The sequence below is a fragment of the Camelina sativa genome, chromosome 14, assembly GCF_000633955.1.
Source record: "Camelina sativa cultivar DH55 chromosome 14, Cs, whole genome shotgun sequence".
In the NCBI taxonomy this organism is placed as follows: domain Eukaryota; kingdom Viridiplantae; phylum Streptophyta; class Magnoliopsida; order Brassicales; family Brassicaceae; genus Camelina; species Camelina sativa.
Genome location: NC_025698.1, coordinates 30,863,168 through 30,885,756, shown reverse-complemented (window position 1 = coordinate 30,885,756; position 22,589 = coordinate 30,863,168). Strand labels below are relative to the sequence as shown.

General features: G+C 36.4%; 4 protein-coding genes and 2 long non-coding RNA genes across 11 annotated transcripts in view; 2 read left to right on the top strand and 4 right to left on the bottom strand.

Annotated features, from left to right (window-relative positions):
- On the bottom strand, positions 796-2,033 carry LOC109128825. 2 transcript variants are annotated; one of them, XR_002035133.1, is made up of 6 exons: positions 2,023-2,033; positions 1,902-1,938; positions 1,488-1,793; positions 1,289-1,354; positions 1,128-1,196; positions 796-1,037 (listed from the first exon to the last, which is right to left on the bottom strand). It is a non-coding gene; the product is annotated as an uncharacterized LOC109128825 (long non-coding RNA). The 2 variants fall into 2 exon arrangements; XR_002035132.1 differs by lacking the exons at positions 796-1,037; positions 1,128-1,196; positions 1,289-1,354; positions 1,488-1,793 and adding an exon at positions 1,858-1,868.
- Positions 2,162-3,016, bottom strand: LOC104742990. Its single transcript, XR_760592.2, has 4 exons — positions 2,959-3,016; positions 2,648-2,716; positions 2,331-2,504; positions 2,162-2,198 (listed from the first exon to the last, which is right to left on the bottom strand). It is a non-coding gene; the product is annotated as an uncharacterized LOC104742990 (long non-coding RNA).
- On the top strand, positions 5,192-7,651 carry LOC104742989 (TATA-box-binding protein 2-like). 3 transcript variants are annotated; one of them, XM_010464102.1, is made up of 10 exons: positions 5,192-5,508; positions 5,800-5,879; positions 5,967-6,054; positions 6,255-6,326; positions 6,428-6,478; positions 6,601-6,645; positions 6,791-6,883; positions 6,976-7,077; positions 7,167-7,247; positions 7,394-7,651. In XM_010464102.1, the coding sequence occupies exons 2-9, from the start codon at positions 5,803-5,805 to the stop codon at positions 7,239-7,241; spliced, it is 603 nt and encodes a 200-aa protein (XP_010462404.1). In that variant the 5' UTR covers positions 5,192-5,508; positions 5,800-5,802; the 3' UTR covers positions 7,242-7,247; positions 7,394-7,651. The 3 variants fall into 3 exon arrangements, with proteins under 3 accessions (XP_010462404.1, XP_010462403.1, XP_010462402.1); XM_010464101.1 differs by having other exon boundaries at positions 7,385-7,651; XM_010464100.1 differs by having other exon boundaries at positions 7,339-7,651.
- LOC104742988 (2-oxoisovalerate dehydrogenase subunit beta 1, mitochondrial) lies at positions 7,788-10,575 on the bottom strand. The gene is made up of 12 exons (XM_010464099.2): positions 10,257-10,575; positions 10,048-10,159; positions 9,923-9,958; positions 9,778-9,837; positions 9,641-9,698; positions 9,375-9,562; positions 9,227-9,295; positions 9,050-9,136; positions 8,882-8,977; positions 8,257-8,334; positions 8,089-8,175; positions 7,788-8,009 (listed from the first exon to the last, which is right to left on the bottom strand). Exons 1-12 carry the CDS (start codon positions 10,409-10,411, stop codon positions 7,974-7,976), a joined length of 1,062 nt encoding a protein of 353 aa, XP_010462401.1. The 5' UTR covers positions 10,412-10,575; the 3' UTR covers positions 7,788-7,973.
- LOC104742987 (chaperonin 60 subunit beta 1, chloroplastic) lies at positions 16,060-19,645 on the top strand. Its single transcript, XM_010464097.1, has 15 exons — positions 16,060-16,168; positions 16,527-16,749; positions 16,864-16,989; positions 17,070-17,207; positions 17,293-17,388; positions 17,477-17,719; positions 17,817-18,051; positions 18,145-18,314; positions 18,410-18,487; positions 18,575-18,646; positions 18,729-18,833; positions 18,914-19,006; positions 19,094-19,186; positions 19,280-19,403; positions 19,495-19,645. Exons 2-15 carry the CDS (start codon positions 16,534-16,536, stop codon positions 19,506-19,508), a joined length of 1,803 nt encoding a protein of 600 aa, XP_010462399.1. The 5' UTR covers positions 16,060-16,168; positions 16,527-16,533; the 3' UTR covers positions 19,509-19,645.
- LOC104742986 overlaps positions 19,752-22,589 on the bottom strand; it is a 7,486-nt gene continuing 4,648 nt past the window's right edge. The window contains exons 2-8 of one of the 3 annotated variants that reach the window (XM_019236074.1): positions 21,006-21,419; positions 20,811-20,917; positions 20,603-20,697; positions 20,428-20,504; positions 20,231-20,351; positions 20,103-20,162; positions 19,752-20,006 (exon numbers count right to left, since the gene is read on the bottom strand). In XM_019236074.1, coding sequence (XP_019091619.1) covers positions 19,866-20,006; positions 20,103-20,162; positions 20,231-20,351; positions 20,428-20,504; positions 20,603-20,697; positions 20,811-20,917; positions 21,006-21,419 — 1,015 coding nt within the window. In that variant the 3' untranslated portion in view covers positions 19,752-19,865. Of the gene's footprint in view, positions 20,007-20,102; positions 20,163-20,230; positions 20,352-20,427; positions 20,505-20,602; positions 20,698-20,810; positions 20,918-21,005; positions 21,590-22,589 lie in introns of those variants that run through there. The other 2 variants (XM_010464096.2, XM_010464094.2) reach the window with 2 other exon arrangements.

Sequence of the window (22,589 nt, the reverse complement as noted above, 5' to 3'; positions counted from 1 at the left end):
TAACATAAAGATTTGATTTTGATTGCACGCTTTATTGTTAGCATTTACTAGTTCTCTTTGTTATCCTTGTTTAGGAAATTGGAGATATTGTTTGTTTCTATTCTCGATTTTAAGCTAATATTATGTATATTTCTTCAATAAATGTATAAAATATTAAATGAAAACTATTAATTAAGCCGAGATAATATAAGGAAACTAACATATTTTTTCTTTAAAAATCTATTAAAACAGGTTTGAAGATTTTTATGGGATTAAAAATTTAATGTGTAGAGTTGTTTATGGAAAAATTGAAATGTATAGATGTTGTCCAGCTATTTATGGCAATAAACGTATCAAATTAGGTAGATTTAAATAGTTCCATTAACTGACTTTCTACGAAATGTTATGTTAGAAAAATTGTTAAGGGTTAATGTTGTAAATAAAACATATTAAATAAGCAAAACTTGAAGAGCATAAACCAAAATGTACTTCAAAAATAATAATATAGATTAAAATAATAATTTTTATACAATTGTTTATTATTTATCAAATTTTAGTAAATTATTTAATAATCCAAAATGACAAAACAATTATTTCAATTACTTATCTTATATTAAAAAGAAAACAAAAATATTTTCCATAGTTCGGAAATATTAAACATATATTACAAAATCGGAAAATAATACGAACAAAATCGAAGATACTTGAGGTGAGATCAAATTAGACAACGAAAATTATACGACATCATATATTATAAATTGGACAATGTTCAAAGATTCCTATTCCAAACACATATTAGTATATTACCTCTTTAACACGAACAACATGATCTCCTTTGCAGCTTAACAAGGTGACTTGGTATGTATCGCCAGCCAATCCATTTTTTGGTGAATAATTCCCTTCAACAGGTATAATACAAGGTTTAAAGTAAGAGAGAAACTTCTCAGTCTCTTGACCTTGAACTTCACGGTATTGCACCGTACAACATCCAAGTTCTGCACCTTATCTTCACGGTATTGCACCTTCTCAGCTTTGTCAGATGCCAAAACTGAGTCCACCTTCAGATAAAAAAGGGTTGAAAAAAAACTCAATATGTTACCAGATTTCATAGTCAGCATATAAAATTAACACTAGGTGATTAGACAAACCTCATTTGCGTCATTTCAAGGCCAATAGTGAATGTCATACTGGGGAGATCCGATCTTGGGCAAAACAGTCTACACATCATGGAGCAAGAGCTAAAACTAACCACATTACTTCAAAATGGGCTATATTTGTCACACAAAAGTGAGAGAAACAGCGTACTCACTCTGAGAACAAGGTATGCATTTCCAAAGTGGAATTTTCCAAAAGAAGATTTTGGGATAGAAACGACCTGGTTATTATAAACACACCAAATCTCTAAGCCACTAAAACCCCCAAACAAACAAGGTTTAAACATAAAGAGAAACAAAAACAAACAAAATGTCCATAGATCTCTCTCATAAACGAGTAAAACAAAGTCATACCTTTTGGTTCCAACACCTTGAAATGCTGAATCAATGTCTTTGCTTAGCCTAAACATTTTGTTTTTTCATCGTCCTGTAAAAAACAAAAATCCAACAAACAACAGTAACGCTTTAGTTTAATCAAAATTAAAAAGAGGAGAGAGAGAGAGAGAGAGAGAGAGAGAGAGAGAGAGAGTAGGAAACATTCAATCCACCAACAAACAATGTTGTTCCCAGATTTAAATTTTGCATTTGGAGTGCACGTTGTAGGTAATACTCGACGAACAATGTCACCCAGATACATTCCTGACATCACTTCTCAAAACCCTATTAAATAAAACCCCAAAAGGTCTTAACCTGATAATAATAACTTATGGTGCAATACAAAACATGATCTTGTTCCTGAAATACAGAGAATTAGTAAGTTACTCTTACCTCCATCAGCTTGTAGAACCTGAAGGAATATGTCAATCTGCATAAAGGAAACAATCCATCAAGAAGCAAGCAAGAGAAAAGAGAAAAATGCAAACTTTTACTACAAGTTCGTCAAGAAAACCTGAGAATGAGACAACAACTCGGTTAATATGCAAGCTTCCGTTGTTTGACGGATAAAATTAGCCATATAACATTTCAAATTTGACAAAGCTTTTAGCCAAGAACAATACCACAAACAAGCATATACATACCAATGCATGGTCGTTCTTTTTTTTTGCAGGCTCTTTTGTTTGGAATCTGAAGGATACATCACATATAAGTGGCTATTCAAGAATTGTTATAGGTGTTCATCTCCTTGAGAATCTATCAAACTTGATTCATAATAAGATAATGAATGCTCTAAGTACTGATTCATCAAATAAAACTCACCAGTAGTGATAGTCCGAAACTGTTCTTGAAATAAACAAGTATCTAATAACAAAGTGACAATGAGAGAAGAGAGACATCTGCAGCAGTGGGCCGTTCCTTCTCTCTCGAATGATCAAACTTGTGATTGATGGGTTGCACAATGAGAGCTCCATCTACTCTTGCTTATTCCATGTTCTAAATTAAGACAACAAACAACATCAAAACAGTAAGCAGAGGAGGAATAGCATAACAAGCATCAAAGAATGAAACTTTTTCTATTTTTTTTTTCTCAAAAACCCATCATAGTTTGAGTAACTGCCAGAGCTGAGCTTAAAAACCTTGAGCAAGAAATCGACATCACCAGTCAAAGTAGGTTATTGGCCGGGAAAATAAGGATATGTCGCTGCCTGTTTAAAAAAGAAAAAAAAATTTGGGGACCGTTCATAAGATTACTTAATCAAATCATAATCATCTCACTATAATCAATTTCAGTTCCAAAAAAGTATCCTCATTGCTTCAATTGCTTAACTTAGTGATCCAAATTTCAACAATTGGAGAGCTTAATACATAACCTAAATTCTATAAACCGCATAGCCTAAGAACAAAAGATTGGGAAGATTCGAATAACATTCAAGTGTAAGAGTAGGACCTCTTGAGGAGAAGCCGAGATGTGGAGATGAGAATCTAGACCTGGGCATAATATCTGAATCCGAAAAAACTAATCCGAATCAGATTTTTAAAATCTGATCCGATCCAAACCGAAAATTTAGAAATATCCGAACGGATTCTAAATTTCAAAATCCGAAAATCCGAATCCAAACCCGATCCGAACCGAAATCCGAATGGATATCTTAGTAATGCTTACAAGTTGTAATAACAAGTGTCTAAAAGTTTAAATTTTGTATATTTTAAATATTTTCATGTATTACAACTATTTTTGAGTATATTTAGGTAAAAAATACAAGTAATTTATAGATATTTGATTATTTTCAAACAGTTTGAATAGATTTGGACACAATATTTTAGATTTTTGAGTACTTTGGATAACCGAATCCAAACCTGAAAAATCCGATCCGAATCTAAAATTTGAAAATATCTAAATGGATTTTAGAATTATAAATTCGAAAAATCCGAATCCGAAATATCCGATCTGAATATCCGAACGCCTAGGCCTATAAGAATCGATGACCGGAAAAGAAAGAGAGAAGATGGATTTGAGGTGTGAATGTTGGGTTCCATCGAGAGAAGGGAGATATAAATTCGGGAGAAAGGAAAGAAAAAAATAAGAAGAATAAAAAATGGTCTTTTCTATTTACTCATTACCAAATCAACAATTGACACATATCATGTCTTATAGATGGTTTCCGATTCCTTTATTAGAAACGATTTTCTGATAAATGATCCATATTTTGGGTTTTTTTTTTAATCTATTTTTAAGCCATAAAATATTAAGTAATCCCTAAAGCAATCTCCAGTGGAGATGGTCTAACGAAACTATTTCTTTCTTTGAGTTTTATGACCAAATGATTTGACAAAGTTATAAACTGCACTTTGATGTAAAAATAATTTTTTTCGAATAAATTTTACACATTTTTTGAAAGGATTTATTTCAGTTTGTGTGTTGCTATTGTTTGGATCTATCTTTTGCAGAATTTAATATGTAGCTTCAATTTAATATGTTAAGATTAAATATTGGTAAGTTAATGGCCAAATAACATAAATAGTGGTAAGAAAATTATTATTTTTTACAAAATTCATCACCGCTATTTTGTTGTTTGCCAACATCTTTTATCATTAAACGGTTTAGAAATCCAAGCTGTAAGAACATAGTTTAGAATTCATAGCTAATATCTTGCGGATCATCCATCACCAAAAATTCAAAATAGAGTTGATTCGTTTGAACTTTATAATGTACCTTTTCCTTAACTTTACTTACAGAAATAACGATTCCTGGTCTTAATTAATGATAAACTTTTGTTTACGCGTCCAGAGAAATTAGTTAGAATTCTTAAAAGCTAGAGTTCACAAGTGTAATAATAACCGAAGTTACGACTTACGACCAAGATGCGGTATAAAACGAACTTAACTTTAATACTATATACTAATACAGTATATATTGACGCTTCCACCAAACCTCCTTGTATATATATAAGTATTGTAGCATGGACATCAACTTATTACATATTACCTCAGAGATTAGTAGTCTAAACCCAAAACAAAAAGAAGCAATGAATCGTCAGGTTATATTCCTAGTCACTTTGATTATTCTCTTATTACTCTCCGCGTACAACGCAGCTATGAGCCGAACCTTGCCAAGTAAGTGTGACCGTCTTCTTGAATCAAGAATCTTGATCATACAATAATTATCAAACTCATATTCAGTTCTTCTTTATCTCATCTGTATATTATTTCTCTTTTTTTTAAAAAATAAAAATTATGAAGGGGAAGGAAATGGAGCACAACAATTTGAAAATGTAAAAGCTGGTGTCACACGAAGTAAATCGCCACGAACTCGTCAGAGAGGGCCAGGGGACTGACGTGAATAATCTTTTACAAGTTTTGGACCTTCATGATGATGAAACCATGCAATAATTTGACAGTCTCTAGTCTACCACTGGTTTGTAATAACTAAAGGCCGTCGTTGTGTTGTAACTTAAGTATGTATATTATAAAAGACCAAAAAAAAACGAAACTTGCACAACACATCGTGTAATATCGAATACGTGGCAGACAAAGAGTGGACCTTCTCTTAAGATTCCAACAAAGACCGTAACATTAAGATCTAACAAGCTGATTTCCCCGAATTACCCTCACCCAACAAGAGAGACCAAGGGTAGTTAAGGAAAGTATATAAAGGTAATAATGTTGACCATAAGGTCCTCGAGATCCCAAAACCCGATATTGTGAGCCTCTTTCTCTCTCTCTCTCCCCTCAGATCACAAATCTCATCCCTTCCCCCAGAGAGCGATATTGAAAATCAAAAGCTCTCTCCTTTATATAAACTCCAAATTTACAAATCTCTTTCCCTCTAAATTTTTATTTCATCTTCGTATAAAAAGCCCTTCGCCTTTTTTTGTTCTTTTGAATCTTTTCACCTTCCTTTCGCCATTTTTTTGGGGAATTTCATCCAATCTTTATATAGGGTTACGAAAACCCTAGATTTTTCTTTTGAAATTCCGGATTATTTAACTAGCGAAAGGTTTGAATTTGCTTCTTACCCTTTGTTCCTAATTGGTTTCGGTTCCTCGGATTTGATTTGAATTTTGAGTTCGCTTTGTTTCGAATTTTGAGATCTCATGTTCTCAAGTTGTGTTTCGTAGCTTTTTCCTTGTTTGATTGTGAGACAACGTTTCTAGGATTCTATAATCAAAACACTGATTTTGTCTTAAAAAAAAAAGAGAATCTTTATCGTGGATGCTTGTTGGGTTTTAGATCGACATGTTCTTGTTTAAGATGTGATTTAGCTGATGTGTGTTTACGATTATGATAGAGAATGGCTGATCAAGGAATGGAAGGGAGCCAACCAGTTGACCTTACTAAGCATCCTTCTGGGATTGTTCCAACTCTTCAGTGAGTTCTCTTTTTGTGTCTCTTGTCTTTATTTCCTCGTTTTAGGTTCTGTGTGAATGACAAGATTTTATCTTTTGTTTGTTTCAGAAATATTGTCTCAACAGTGAACTTAGACTGCAAGCTTGATCTTAAAGCCATTGCCTTGCAGGCGAGGAATGCTGAATACAATCCTAAGGTTTGGTTCTTTTTCTTTTGTGTTACTTTTTATTTTAGTAAATCTGAATTGAAGGTCTGCATTTGTAAATGATATGCAATAACGTTTACACTTATCCAATAGTTATTTATTGATTGTGAAATCTGATTGGCTATTGCAAGTTATACTAGTTTGGTTTATATCCTCAGATTTGGTTTAATCTTAAGTGATTCGTGTTCCAGCGTTTTGCTGCTGTAATTATGAGGATTAGAGAGCCAAAGACTACAGCGTTGATCTTTGCATCTGGGAAAATGGTATGCTTTATAGACTTACAGCTTGTTTCGTCACTTTTTTCTCATATGCCTTGATCTACCATGTTCTTTGTTTTCTAACGGGCATCTATGTTCAATTTTAGGTGTGTACCGGAGCTAAAAGTGAACATCTTTCAAAGCTGGCTGCAAGAAAGGTAACTAGCTTCTCTCAGTGCGGTCTGAAGTTCTTCTAGCAGCACTGTTAGTTAGAAACTTGATATTATTCTAGTAGGTGTTTCTTCTCTGTTATACTAAAGAATTCCTTTTTGTTGTTCAGTATGCTCGGATTGTTCAGAAGCTTGGCTTTCCTGCAAGGTTTAAGGTACTCATATGTCTATTTCTGTCCCTGATCCAACATACACTGTATTATACTTTTCTATCTCAGTCAGCAATTCGTTTGGTTTCTTATTGGAAGGACAAACTATGTATACAGTCTAGTAATAACATTAGCTGATTTCAATTTGCAGGATTTCAAGATACAGAACATTGTAGGCTCATGTGACGTCAAATTCCCGATTAGGCTTGAAGGTCTTTCACACTCTCATAGTGCTTTCTCAAGTGTAAGTGATCTCAAGCATTGTGATCATATATACTTGTAAGATGGATTTAAATCGGTCTGATGATTCGTACCTCTCTCATCATTGATGTCCAGTATGAGCCTGAGCTATTTCCAGGATTGATATATAGGATGAAACAACCAAAGATTGTTCTGCTTATTTTTGTGTCCGGAAAGATTGTTATAACTGGAGCCAAGGTAATAATTATGCTTTCTCTCTCAAATGATTACAAATTTTTCCATGAAAATGTATGTCTTCTGATGAAATCCGGAGTTTACATTATCAGATGAGAGAAGAGACTTACACTGCATTTGAGAATATCTACCCAGTTCTGACAGAGTTCCGGAAAGTCCAGCAATAATAGTATGTAAGTGTCCCAACTTTCTCTATCTCTATTTGCATAGTTTCATACCACTTAATCAATCAATGGTTTAATTATGGCCTTTCGATTCAAGCAGAGCCTACAAATGCAAAATAACCATGCTCACATTTGGATTGAACTAGGGATCTCAGGTGGTGGCAAGCGATTGGTGAGGTTATTATCTTTGGACAAGAACATGGTTTGATTCAACCAGAAATTGTAAATATAGAACGGAGATGAGCAATACCCAACATTAAAGAGTTAACTAGTTCTTTACTAACAGTTGTAATAAGACACCAAGTCTGTTTTCCCTTCAATATACTCTTTCAAGCAATTCGTAGCTCTAGTTTGTCAAATGTTTGAATTATCAGCTTCATGTTTCTATTAATAATAATCTTTTGTTCATATTAGCAGACTGAAAAAATATAGTCCTATTAAAAAGTCTTCTTTTGTCTCTTGTCTTGTAAGAAAAGTTGGATTATGTATTGTTGTTCTTCATATACAATTGAGTCCTGTTAACAACGGCCGAATCTCAAAGACAAAATCTGGTGGAAAATTAACGGACTTATTTAAATATTTTAAGTAGAAAGGGTTTACATTTGTAGAATTGGTTACATTGACGAATCGATAAGAAAGACATGCGATTATATATTCCTCCGACACCGCGGGGTAGAGTCCTAGTATAAACAGTAAACCACAGTTCTTAGTTTTCTAAAGAAACAGATAGAACAGCTAGTAATTCACAGTTGTTTTGATTGCGTCCAATATCTGTATCAAACAAGAACACATGATTTGTTAGAAACTGCTCTTTGGGTCGGAGCAAAGTGATAAGAGAAAAGGAACTTGCCTTGTTCTTGGTGGGCATGTAGAATGGCTCAAACACAAGTGGAAACGGAGTATCCAGACCACAAATTCTGCTTACTGGAGCTTCTAACTGCAAGACGAAATGGTAGTTAAAAAAAACCAATGAAGAGTAAATATGTAGGTGAATTAATTAAGAGCAATATTTACTTACCTTCAAGAAACAACGTTCAAGGATTGTTGCAGAGATCTCTGCTCCAAAACCTCCTGTTATTGGAGCCTCATGGCTTATCTGCAATCCAAGCAAAAGCAAAACAGTTTATAAGATCGACCAGACAAAACAAAACCCGCCATTATGATTTAAGTTAGAGAGCTTACAAGAAGTCTGCCAGTCTTTTTAACCGAGGCCTCAACAGTTTCTTTGTCCCAAGGCAGTAGAGTCTTGAGATCTATCAGTTCACATGATATTCCTTCCTGCATAAACTCATGACCGGCATCAATAACTGCGAACCAATCACCATTGAGTTGAAAAATAAGCTACAAAACCTTTTCCGCCTCTAGACAAGCTTGTTCCATAATGGTAAGCTGAGCTCCCCATCCAACAAGTGTTATGTCATTCCCTTCTCTTATAACCTGACCATAAACTCCTCTTAGTTAGTCTCTCGCTCGACTATGACATCGTCATCTTCTAAAAGATACGGTGAGAATGAACTTATTATATACCTCAGCTTCTGATAAAGGTATCATATAGTCATGCTCAGGGACTTCTNGCAAAACAGTTTATAAGATCGACCAGACAAAACAAAACCCGCCATTATGATTTAAGTTAGAGAGCTTACAAGAAGTCTGCCAGTCTTTTTAACCGAGGCCTCAACAGTTTCTTTGTCCCAAGGCAGTAGAGTCTTGAGATCTATCAGTTCACATGATATTCCTTCCTGCATAAACTCATGACCGGCATCAATAACTGCGAACCAATCACCATTGAGTTGAAAAATAAGCTACAAAACCTTTTCCGCCTCTAGACAAGCTTGTTCCATAATGGTAAGCTGAGCTCCCCATCCAACAAGTGTTATGTCATTCCCTTCTCTTATAACCTGACCATAAACTCCTCTTAGTTAGTCTCTCGCTCGACTATGACATCGTCATCTTCTAAAAGATACGGTGAGAATGAACTTATTATATACCTCAGCTTCTGATAAAGGTATCATATAGTCATGCTCAGGGACTTCTTCTACTGCTTGACGATACAGCCACTGTATGAAGATGATAGTTTCAAGACTTCAAAGAGGTGCTAAAAAGCTGATTTGGTTGGTGTAAGAGAAAAGGAAGTACCTTTGGTTCGAAGAAGACAACAGGATTTGGATCACGGATGCATGACAACAAGAGTCCCTTTGCTTCCCGTGGACTCCGAGGGATGACAACCTTAATACCAGGAACATGGCAAAAGAAAGCTTCAGGGGATTGTGAATGGTAATGTCCACCATGACCAACTGCTCCATACGGTGCTCTTATTGTAAGTCCTACCAATATCCATATAAAATCCCTAATGAATCAAAGAGATTACTGATGTGAAGTCAAGAAGAAATGTAAAGATGTACCTCCACAGTTGAATTGGTTACCACTTCGGTATCTGAACTTTGCGGCTTCATTAACAATCTATGAATCACAAAATCCTTGAGAATCCGGTGGGGAAAATCATATATATGCTTGTTGTGTAAAGAGAGAGAACCTTTACCTGATCAAACGCAGGATATATATAATCCGCAAACTGGATTTCAACAATAGCTCGATTTCCCTGTCAAAATCAAACACAGTTAAATTGTCAAAATCCGTGCAAAAACAAGAACAGAAAGCCAAAACAAACGCAGAAAAGAACTCACCATTGCTGCAAGACCAATGCCAAATCCAACAATGCCCTGAATCCATCAACAACTTACATCAAGAAACACAGCAACAACAACACTAACCTTTAAGAAGTGAAAAACAGTGGTCAAGGATTTGATACCTGCTCGCAAAGAGGAGTATTGAAGACGCGGTTTTTACCGAATCGTTCAGCTAAACCTGTTGTGCAGCGGAAGACTCCACCAAAGCCAACATCTTCCCCAAACACAAAAGAGCTTCCACAACAACTTAATAAGTCAGACTCTTAAAACCTAGATCAAATGATTTCAAGTAAAATAAACAAACTTTGCTACTGCGAGCGAGCGAGCTCACCGAGGATCGGAGTCCAAAGCGATGTGAAGCGCTTGGTTAATAGCAGAGTATAGATTCAACGATTTCCCAGTTTCCGTCGATACACTCCTCCTAGCTCCGTGACCTGAGCTCAGAAAACCCAATTTCCGGCAAGATCTTCCTAAAAGAGCGGCCATTTACGCAAACCCACGAACAAATCACTCTCTCTCTCTCTCTAGAAAATAGAAGATTGCGACAACGAGGAGAGGAGGTAACTCTCTATTTTGGGCTATACCTGCCCAGTTGGTAAGATGTTTTTAGGTGGCACAAGTTTTGCAACTTTGGGATAATCACGGGTTTACAACAAAATATGATACTCCTGCCACGTCGGATCCGACACGTTTATCACAATCTTTTTATCTTGCAAGTTGCAACTTTATTTAATACAAAGGTTGTGAGCATAATTCTAAGGTTTATTATAAACAAGAATTAACAAAGATTTTCTTTTATTTACTTATTATGAATTAACAAAGATTGTTGTCCCTTTGATCATCTCAATTTGATCCAATCAGCTTTTTGATCATTTTTGTTTTGTTTAAGGATAAAACAGTCAATATAAAGAGGGGAAAGAAGATAGCAAAATGTTGAAGAAAATCACGAATTCAACATACTCCTTAATGTCTCTTGAACATTTTCTCCCTTCGTGTTTCAAGATTGCAATTGCAATTTTAGGTCTTGAATTGAAATGGGTATTACTTGAGAGTCAAACTTAATCTTGTAAATCTGTTGATTGTAAAATAAGTCGAAGAGGAAAAAGCAAGGAGAGTGGTTCTAAAGTACTTATGCGGGAGTGAGGTTGAAATCACTTACTTCACTTTTGCCGACACTAACTCGACAAACGAACTTGGTGAATCGTCAAAAAATACTTATGTGGGGGTCATTGTTAGAAACTGATCGAAGGAATCAGAGCCGACACTCTGGATTTAAAAGGCTGGTTAAAAAATTTAAGGCTAGTTTTAAAAATAAAAAAGAAAGTGGATATATGCATCGAACCCTATACTATTCCATATGACCACGTACACAACAACTTTACCACTAGACTAACGACATTGTTGCAAAAATATCGGCCGAAATATTATATAACTCATTTACGGCTGCAAGCACAAGCTTCCTCTGCTTGTACTCTTGGTCTGACTTTACAAGGAATCCACATCTTGAATAAAAATTGACAAGAGTTTATGGTTCAAAATCCTTTAGAATATTTCATGGTCATGAAGATGAATCTCGCTTTAAACTACAACAACGAAAGGGGAAAGATGGAGTGTATCACCTCAAAAATACGGTTTTGATCACTTTATTAAAAAAAACTTGGTATCGTTGGGACCGATCCCTTTCCATGGAGTTTATAGAGTTTAAATATGAGTTATTTATGAGATAAGTATTTATTTTGAAGAGTATTGTTCAATTAGGACTTTTTGTCCATGATTATAGATTTAGGCTTTCTAAAAAAATGAAATAACCAAACTTCCCCGCTCACAAAAGCAAATTATGTTTCTCTCTCGCTTCGTCATCTCGTCTCTCTCGCCTCATCCAACATCAAACAAAACATTTTAGATCTTGAGCTAATAGAGAAAGAAAATCATCTTTTGTAGCTTTGCCCACACCAAAAATCTTTACAGAATATAGTTTTTTCCCAGCCTTTGTTCTATCTATAACTCGTTTCTAGTGCAACTCTCTCTCTCTACTGCATCTCTCTCTCTATCTACTGCAACTCTCTCTCTCTCTCTCTTGGAATTCTCTCTCTCGCAATTCTCACTCTCTCTCTCTCTCTCTCCAATGAGGAGATGACGAATAATCTCGATTCCAGATGGATTGTCAATCTCTGGTCTACATATGAACGACAACTACAATGGTGATGAATTGTCAATCACAAACATTGTATTTTTCACATTTGGTTTAGATTTGAAGGTGAATTCGAGGTTTTGATTTACTTTGTAAACAATAACATCAAAAATTTGAGTTTGTGTAAAAAATTTGAGATAAAAATAGTTCTTAATTGATTCAATCAATGTCTAAAATTAGAGCCCTTGGGTTCACTATACACTATCTCCTTAGGGTTTAGATTCCTTTAATCAAAAAAAAATCAATTGAATCTGTTAGATTTATGAGAGGAGATGTTGGTGGTGGAGATGTTTTTTTGAGTCGGCGGAAGCGAAAGAGAGGATGTTGATCAAGTTTTCAGAGGAAAGAGGGTATATACGTCATTTCGCTGGTATGAAAAGCCTATATCCAGAAGAACGGACATAAAGCCCCAATCTGTAATTTTTGGTGCCACAAAGGCCCATATGGACAAACGCCCCATTTAAATATAGAGAGAAATACTTCTGGTAGGTTTTTTTAGAGATATTCATTTGTTTTTACAGCGAGAAAAATGCTTATATAGACTGGAGCTTGTGTGACATCTTTGGTTAACGGTTCACCCAGCTTATAGACAATTGTTGCCTGAGTCGTAAGGATGATACAGATAAAGGTCATGAATGGTTGGTAGTTTTTAGATTGGCAGATTTTGAACCAGTTTTTGGTTTTTGATTTTGCAAAAACTAGTTAATTAGCCATTCATGATTCCAAAAAAATAGATTTCCTAAAAATTAGAAAAACCAGATTTCAAGTGATTTTTCTTATTTGTTCATAGAATCCAAAAACCAAGTTTTGTGGGTTTCTAAAAAAAACTTACGTGACATTAAAAAAAAAATCCAAAACAATAACAATAGTTGTTGAGTTTTAACGGCGATAACCTCTCAAGAACTCAACACAAATTAGCTCAACCAACACATAATCTTAAAATCAAAGAAAAGTTAAATCGAAATAAGAAAGCAAGGACACAAGGAATTGTTTACCCAGTTTGATTCACCAATGTGATGAATCTACGTCTGGAGCTGGATTCAACTCAGCAATTCACTATAATGTTTCAAGTGTTTCTCTCAAGCTCAAGAACAGAACTTCAGAGAGATTACAAGATAGAGATGAATAGAGATACAATAGGAGAGAATAAAAAGGTGTATATATATCAACACAAAAGGATAAATCCTAATCCTTCTGCAATTTTGATTTCTTCGAAACCAAATCCTTTTCCTTCTTGGACTTCCAAAACCGATGCCAAAGAATAATGAACCATCATTAAACCAGCTAACCAAGTCGACATCAAGCTAACCGGTTGAACTGGATCACACCATAACATTCTCCACCTTGATACAATTCTTCTCCTCCATAGTGAACTGCCATACTTGGGTTTAACCTCCAGCATTGTAAGCTTTAACACTTACTCCCATTTGATTAGCTTCAAAACATCCAAAGCTGAATCAAACTTGTTAATAGGGATACCTTTTGTTAGTATATCCGCAGGATTCTCTGAAGTGTGAGTATTGGACACTTCTATTTCACCTTTCTCAATAACGTCACTGAGAAAAGATCTCTTGATTGCCATATGCTTGGTCCTCTTGTGATAAACACTGTTCTTGGACAAGCAAACTGCAGACTGAGAATCACACCAAACTTGTGCCTTTTTCTGCTTCAAACCAAGATCCTCCAACAGATTTTTAATCCATATAGCTTCACCACAAGAGCAAAGATCACTTGGTAGTCTATTCCTTCTCTTTGTGTGAATCCTCTTACAACAAGTCTAGCTTTGTATCTTTTGGATTCAACACCAGGTATTCTAGGCTTCAGCTTGTATATCCACCTACACCCTATTACCTTCTTGTCTGTGGGTCTATCTACTAAAATCCAGGTTCCATTCTTGAGTAATGAGTTCATCTCTTCTCCCATAGCACCATTCCACATAATCCAGTCTTTATCCTTTTGAGCATCATGGAGACACTGAGGTTCTTCTTCAGCATTCAGAACCTCATATGCCATCAATGCAAAAGCAAATTGAGTACAATCCTTCAGTTTGACTGGAGCCACTATCTGCCTGCAAGGTCTGTCTCTCACTAATTGATAGTTTGTCAACCCACTTCTTTCTGGTGACTGAACTTTCTCTGTTTCTTCACCACATTTTTCATCAGATTCTTCGCTTACAACTTCAGGTTCAGAGATAACTCCACCTTGCTTAGAACTTCCTTGTTCTTGGATTGATTTTGTAATAATATCAGAATGTGAAGTTGGAGCTTCTGTAACTTCTTGAGTTTTGTCATATGAATTTTCCTTCAAGTCCTTAAACATTGTTTCTTCCTGAAACACCACGTTCCTACTAATCACACATTTTTCTTCATCCAACAACCAAATCTTGTAACCCTTGGTGCCTGTAGGATAACCTAAGAAAACACCTTTTAAAGCTCTTGGCTTCAGCTTTCCTTGATCGTGATGAACGTATGCTATCGATCCAAATTTTCTTAAATGTTTGTAACCCGGTTTTCTGTTCAACCATAGTTCTTCAGGGACATTGTGATTAATCAATAGCCGAGGATGGAGATCTATTGATGATATACACAGTTATAGCCGCTGCTTCAGCCCAAAAAAATTCATCTAAACCAGACTCATTCATTTTAATTACTTTTTTTTGTAGATGTCTTTCATTGTGTTGATTATTTCACTTTGAGAGCAGAAGAATATGCTTGGCTCGACTAATAATATCAACAATGGAAACGGATCCAATATGCTCTCTGAAATAGGCAGTTTGCTGTAGGATGATAATAGAGAAAATGAAGCAACATTTACCGTCTTCAACATTACTAGTAACAAAATGGACAATTTGAGGCTCCATCCACATCAGCAAAATTACAAATCTATGTGAAAATAACACGTCATCTTTCTTTTCTTCACAAAGGAAAACTCAAAAACTCGGCCACGTTGCATAAGTTAACCATAAAACCATCTGTGATCGGTCGCTCGCTCTTCCCCCATAATTGCTTCGTAACGCATCTCTTCTTCTTTAACCACTTCACATGTCATCTGTTAATATTTTTCTTTAAAAGTTCTCTCCTCACCTTCTTTTCTCTGTTATAACCTTACCCAATCACGCATCTCTCTCAAATACGACTGAGTTTGAATTCCAGGGACGAGGGATTCAGGGATCGAATCATTCGTGTGGGTTTTTTTTTTGCACAATACGGTTGTCAAGCGAGAGTTGGCGGAAGACGTGTTGTGAAGATGTTACCAAATTTGATATCATTATATTACTATCTCAAGTTTTAATTTACATGAATTACTTAGAGAGACATAGAGGTTTGTATTTTTTTTTTAAAATGACAACTTTATGTTTTCTAAACGGTAACAGCTCAAGATCTGATTGATTCGTCCTTTACAGTGGATTGAGTGTAACGATCAAAAGCTGAACACAAAAAGTTCAAAAATGTTTCTTTACCTTCTTAGTTGGCTCAGGGGTCTCCAAAGCCCTTTCCTTTGAATCTAAAAACAGATTCTGCAATAGATCAGCAGCTTCTGAAAAAAACAAGGTAAATTAAGGAAACAAGACTAAAAAAGAAATGATTTTTCCAATCAATTTGGTAGCTGCAGGAAGGAACAATCAAAATTCAAACAAACACAAGAGATGGAAATGACATTGTTAAACTATATATGAATCAAATTAAAGCGAAACGGCTAGAAATAGAGCAAGGGAGTAAGTCCCAAGAGATTTCACCGGAAGAGTTTTCCTTCCTTCCTTCTGTTGTTGTTCTATCTGTTTTAAAATTGTTGTTCTATCTGTTTTAAAAAAAATGGAGCAAGGGAGTAAGGCCCAAATAGGCCCAATTGAAATCGGATCAGGATCGGGAGCGTTGAATCCAACGGTCGAGATTAACTCAAAGAGCTTCAAAGAGGTAACGTTAAAAGCAGCCTTCCAAGCGAGAGAGTAAGGAGATAAACCTATTTCCTTCCTTCTGCTTTCAGCTCCAGTTTTTCTTATCCGGAAACAAAACCTCTTCCGGTGAAAAAAACACCTCCTCTCTGCTACTTCTGTTAGTTCCTTAATCCTTATCTCTTTTAATGACACAGTTCATCCTCTGCATTTTCAGTGGCTCAGTTTACTCTGTCTTGTCTAAAACTCTTTCTGGAAAGTGATAATTCATTTCTCCGATGTTTTTCTTTTGGGTATTTTCTTATGAATATGTATGTGTGAATGTTTCTTTAGATTGTCAATTGTGTTCTTACTGAGCTCTGCTTTGAAAGTTGTCGCCTTTCTTCTGTTTTGTTGTGAGAGAATTTACTAGTTTAGCTTTACCGGGTTGTTGTTTCCTTTGGCTATGGTGATTTTGTGGACCATTTATGTATCTTTGAAATTGTTATCTAACTGTTGAATTTTGTCTGTGTTTGAAGTGAAAAAATGGCATCAACATTCACTGCCACGTCTTCCATTGGTTCCATGGTTGCTCCAAATGGTCACAAATCGGATAAGAAACTTATCAGCAAGTTGTCTTCAAGCTCATTTGGAAGGAGACAAAGTGTGTGTCCTAGACCCAGGAGATCCAGTTCTGCTATTGTATGTGCAGCCAAGGAATTGCATTTCAACAAAGATGGGACTACCATAAGGAGACTTCAAGTGAGTGCCTGTTCTATTTGTTCTCTTCTTAATGGAAACATTTATTCCTAGACTTTTACCGCTGGCACTAAAGGTTTGCATTTTCTCTGGTTTCTACTTTTTGTGTTGTGTTAGGCTGGTGTCAACAAGCTTGCAGACCTTGTCGGTGTTACACTTGGACCCAAAGGACGAAATGTTGTTCTTGAGAGCAAGTATGGATCACCAAGAATTGTTAATGATGGTGTGACTGTTGCAAGAGAGGTATGGAAATGTTACCCTTCTCATAATGATATTTTATTTTCAATCAGATGTGTCTTATAATTGCAATCTTTCTCCTGTAGGTTGAGCTGGAAGACCCGGTTGAGAACATTGGCGCTAAGCTTGTGAGGCAAGCAGCTGCCAAAACCAATGACTTGGCTGGTGATGGTACAACAACATCTGTTGTTCTTGCACAAGGTTTTATTGCTGAGGGTGTCAAGGTCTGTGTAACTTTTTTTCTTTCAGCTTTCTTTTTGTGAAACTTCAAAAAATTGTTTTAACTAATTTTAAGATTATATCATTTAGGTGGTAGCTGCTGGTGCAAACCCTGTTTTGATCACCAGAGGTATTGAGAAGACAGCAAAAGCTTTGGTTACCGAGCTCCAGAAAATGTCTAAGGAGGTTACAACTTTATAGAATTCTCTCTCTCAATCTTAATATGTGAAGAGTCTTTATCAAAAGGTTCTGAAAGTAAGTCATGTCGATGTAGGTTGAAGACAGTGAACTTGCAGATGTTGCAGCTGTTAGTGCGGGTAACAACGAAGAAATTGGAAATATGATTGCTGAAGCAATGAGCAAAGTAGGCAGGAAAGGTGTGGTGACCCTTGAGGAGGGTAAAAGTGCCGAGAACAACCTCTACGTCGTTGAAGGAATGCAATTTGATCGTGGTTACATCTCCCCTTACTTTGTGACGGACAGCGAGAAAATGTCCGTCGAGTTCGACAATTGCAAGGTAGACGTTTCTTGAATCTGAGTATAAGATGAATTTTATGGGCAGACAATTCTAAAGATAGAGTATAACAAGGATCTACTGTGTTGTATGATTGCAGTTACTTCTCGTTGACAAAAAAATTACCAACGCAAGGGATCTTGTTGGTGTTTTGGAGGACGCAATTAGAGGCGGATACCCAATATTGATAATTGCAGAAGACATTGAACAAGAAGCTTTAGCGACTCTTGTTGTAAACAAGCTTAGAGGTACATTGAAGATTGCAGCTCTCAGAGCTCCAGGATTTGGAGAGCGCAAGAGCCAATACCTTGATGATATTGCCATTCTAACTGGAGGTAAGTTCTGTGTGCATTGCATTGATGAGCCCATATGTTTAGGCAAATCTTTGTAGATTTAATCTTGTCCTAATTTTCTATCTTTGCTTGCAGCAACTGTGATCCGAGAGGAAGTTGGTCTTTCACTTGACAAAGCTGGAAAAGAAGTTCTTGGTAATGCCTCAAAGGTCGTCCTCACAAAGGAGACTTCTACCATAGTGGGTGATGGGAGCACACAGGATGCAGTGCTAAAGCGTGTTACGCAGATTAAAAATCTTATTGAGGTATAGTAAAAGAGTTGAAGAGTTGAGCTAATATGGGATCCTATTACATTTTATGAAGAGTGTAGTTACAGTAAAATGGTAATTACTTTGTGCAGCAAGCGGAGCAAGATTATGAGAAGGAGAAGCTGAATGAGAGAATTGCAAAGCTCTCTGGTGGAGTTGCTGTGATTCAGGTAATTTACAAACCCATTGGTTTCCTTTGTCTGATTAAGATTTGTTCCAGAGATATTAAGTTAAGCTCGTTATGTATTTGGTTAAAGGTTGGAGCACAAACTGAGACAGAACTCAAAGAGAAGAAGTTGAGAGTTGAAGATGCTCTTAATGCAACAAAGGTGATTTTGTTTTTCTGAGGCTTTAGAAGTGTGTTATTTGCATACTCGTGAACTATAACTAATCAGGTTTTTGATTCTTCAGGCCGCTGTCGAGGAAGGTATTGTTGTTGGTGGTGGTTGCACTCTGCTTCGTCTTGCTTCCAAGGTCGATGCCATTAAGGCCACTCTTGACAATGATGAAGAAAAGGTAAATTAATCAAGCATTCAGTTTTTTCACTCCTGAACCTTTGGTTTTTCTAACTTTTGCTGATGATTGCTTTACTTCAGGTTGGAGCTGATATTGTTAAAAGAGCACTGAGTTATCCCCTAAAACTGATCGCCAAGAATGCTGGTGTTAATGGAAGCGTAGTTAGCGAGAAGGTAATAACCACAGATAACTACTTCCTCACTTTTTCACCATTAGCTTTCAAGTCAAATGCTTGAAGAGATGTCTTTATTCATTGGCAGGTGCTTTCGAACGATAATGTTAAATTCGGTTACAATGCTGCAACCGGCAAGTACGAGGATTTAATGGCTGCAGGAATCATTGATCCAACAAAGGTCAGTTTTTTTTTGGATGTACATAAATTGTCTTTCCGAACTACATTGGTTATCAAAGATCCATGAACCTGAGTGGCTTTATCTTGCTTTTAGGTTGTGAGATGTTGCTTGGAACACGCAGCTTCGGTTGCAAAGACTTTCTTGATGTCGGACTGTGTTGTTGTTGAGATCAAGGAACCTGAACCAGTTCCCGTTGGCAACCCAATGGACAACTCAGGTTTGTTTAGACATTCAAATACTTGAATCTTTGGTAAAGATCCACTGCATTCATGTTTCATTAATGAATCTGTTTGCCTCTCTTGTTTCAGGATATGGATACTGAGAGGAGATAGGCTAAAATTGAAACGGATTACTTTAGCTTGCGAGTGTAATGATTTTGAACAAGAGAATTTGTAATGTGAAACTGAAATTTTGAACCAATCATATGAATAAATCATGATTCCTCAATGTTTAGAAATATCCTGAAATCGTCGAACAAGAAACTTTGGTTCCAAAGATTTAAAGATGTTTTGGTCATTTCATATGAAGATGTATAAATTGGCTGAAACGGTTAAAAAATCTTACAAGTAAAAAAAAATAACACCTTTAGATCAAATAAATTTTTGAATCAATCTCTGTATAGCCAAGAAGAGTAGCGAATCTATGAACAGATCACATCAAAAGACAAACTTTAGGAGAACTATTTCTTGTTAAAGCCAAACAAGGACTTGATCGCGTTTATGGCACTCTCGTTGATGAAAGATTCATCGAATTGCTTCAGGAGTGGATCGAAATCCTTCGACTTCCTCACATTTTCTAGATCTGGATCTGTTCTGATTCTCTGCAAACAAAACAAATTTCACAGCTTCAACAAACAACACCATCTGTCTCACTCTTTCAACTGAAACATCACAATTCACAACTTCTAGGACTTTACCTTAAAATCTTCATATCCTGACTTCAACGCTTCTTCCAGAGCCGAGAGGCCAGCTTGAACCTATCAAAATAACTCTATTAGCTCTGCAAGTCAAACTGCAATATCTGAAAGTTTATAAGCTTTTCTACCTGATTAAGCTTTGAGTAGCAACAAGCAACATTGTAACTTGCAACTGATGATTCTTCTGGTGTTGGTTTAGAACCTAACACTGACTCAAACCTCTCCAATGCTTCCTCATATTTACCATTCCTACATCAATCACACACATGTCAATGCTCACTCTCCGGTTTCTATAAAAACCTTTGGTGACTCACTGAGGATTTACTTGGAAAATTGAAGCCCTTCACGAAGATCCTTCTCCCGTTGAGCTTTCAGTTCTTTCTTCCGCAAATAGTTTTGCATCTACAGTTTTAAATCCCAAATCCAAAGCTCACTCACACAAGCCAAATGTATCACTTTTGGTGTCGCATAAACAATACTTTTAAACAAGATGAGCTCACCTGAATTTCCCTCAATCTACTGCTAATGTATCCGGCGTTCCTCTCAGCTCTTATGATTTCCTTCTCTGTTAACTCACCAGAATCATCCACTTTACCTGCAAGAGAAGAACATGGACACAACACAAAGTGTGATTGAACATAACCAAACCCAAATTTAGTCTTGCAGAGAGAATAGGCAACAACACAAAACAGAGGAATTTCAACAAACCATTTCTTTTCTCCATTTGCATAAGCAACGGACCAATTCTCTGACGGATTGTGTACATTGTCCTACCATACTCAGCTGCAGGCCAAATCTCTGTCCCAAACACTGCACTGCACTCTCAATTTTCAAAGCTCTAGTCAAAAAAATTCAGCCTTTCAAAGCTAATCCCATTGGAACAAGAATAGAGAAAGAACAAACCTTGTGGCAATGACCCTATCACCAACTGTGAATTTTCCGGTTTTGTCAGCTGATCCACCGGGTAAGATAGCGTCAATGTAAGTCCCACCATCTCTTCCTTTCCTGAATTTCAAACCATAAGGCTGCTCCACTTCAATTTCATATGTTTCATACTTCTCTTCTTCTCCTTCTCCTTCTCCTCCATCTCCTGCTTCAGTTTTCGCCGTAGACTCTGTCTCCGACGCCTTCAAAGCCAAATTCCGGCGTTTGGCCACATGGGTATTGCATAAGGAAGTCGAATTGCTTGAAAGGAAGAGGCTTTTGGCGGAAATGAAACTGGATTGAGTGATCAAACTAGGGTTTTGCTTGGTTTGCTGGGTTCTTGGCAGTGAAGGTGAAGAATACAGAGATGGATAACTGCTCGGAGCTAAAGACATGGTGAGATTCTTTAGTCTATCGGTTCGAGCTCAGACACAATCCAGAGCCAGAGAGACAGAGGATGATTTACTTGGATTTTGCCAGTTGGAAGACCCGATTATGTGACGGAGGCTGTTTCTTCTTCTCAAAAACTTCAAAGTTTCGGATTACAAAGTTTGCATGATTTTAGTGGCTATGCTTCAGTCTTGGTGTTTCGCCACGTGTCATTTTGTAATGGTACGATTGGTTTGATCCTTTTTCTTCTCCATAAATTCGCATCTCCCTTCACTTGGATTCGTTTATTACAAACAGTTGAGTTTTGACTCTAAACAATGACCAATTCTGCAACAAGACAAGACAACATGGACACAAGGGGGTAATGTTCAGAGAAAGTGTCATTGACTATCTAAAGAAACAATCTTTCCGGAGAAACAGAGGAGACTCTAGTCTCATGATTCTTTTCTTGGCTGCAAACAATAACTCAGGAAAGATACTGAGAGATCCTCCAAATCAAGAATGTCTCACCTATGAGTTTTTTGTCTAACAGATTGAGCGGCGAGTTTTGCAACATATGAGTTACATTTATCGGGTGTTACAAACTCCCTTCAAGAACCTACTTGTGGACCACAAATATATTCACATTCTGTATGGAATTTAATGAGCTTTTGGTAGGCTAGAAGAAACCCGAAACAGAAGCTCCAAAGTCTAAGCCTTGAGATATACTCTGCAATACTGGAACTAGACCTATCAAACTTGTTGTTTATCATCCAACCATGGTAACATTTGATCCAAGCTTGCAAAGTTATGAGTAGGAGACTTGGATATAAAAAAATGCTAACACACCACCAGCGACATCTATGCACAAATTCTTATAATGAACGTACAAATAAGGGCTGTGTGTAAGACAACAAGCGGCAGTTTTCTCTCAGATTGAAGCAAGTTGTAACTTAGACATTGATCCAACATAGTGATGTCAGATTCATTTGAACTAAACCACAGAACGAGATATGGATGCACATAGCGATTGTTAAATTTACTTGCTCCACAATATGAATGAGAAAGAACTTCATTAAATGATTGAAGAAACAAATGAAGTTAAAGACCTATACTTTAAACACTTCTACAGAAGAAGAAGAAAAAGAATGCTTCCGTCCGTGTTAAATCAGGAATCATCATATGGCTTCAACC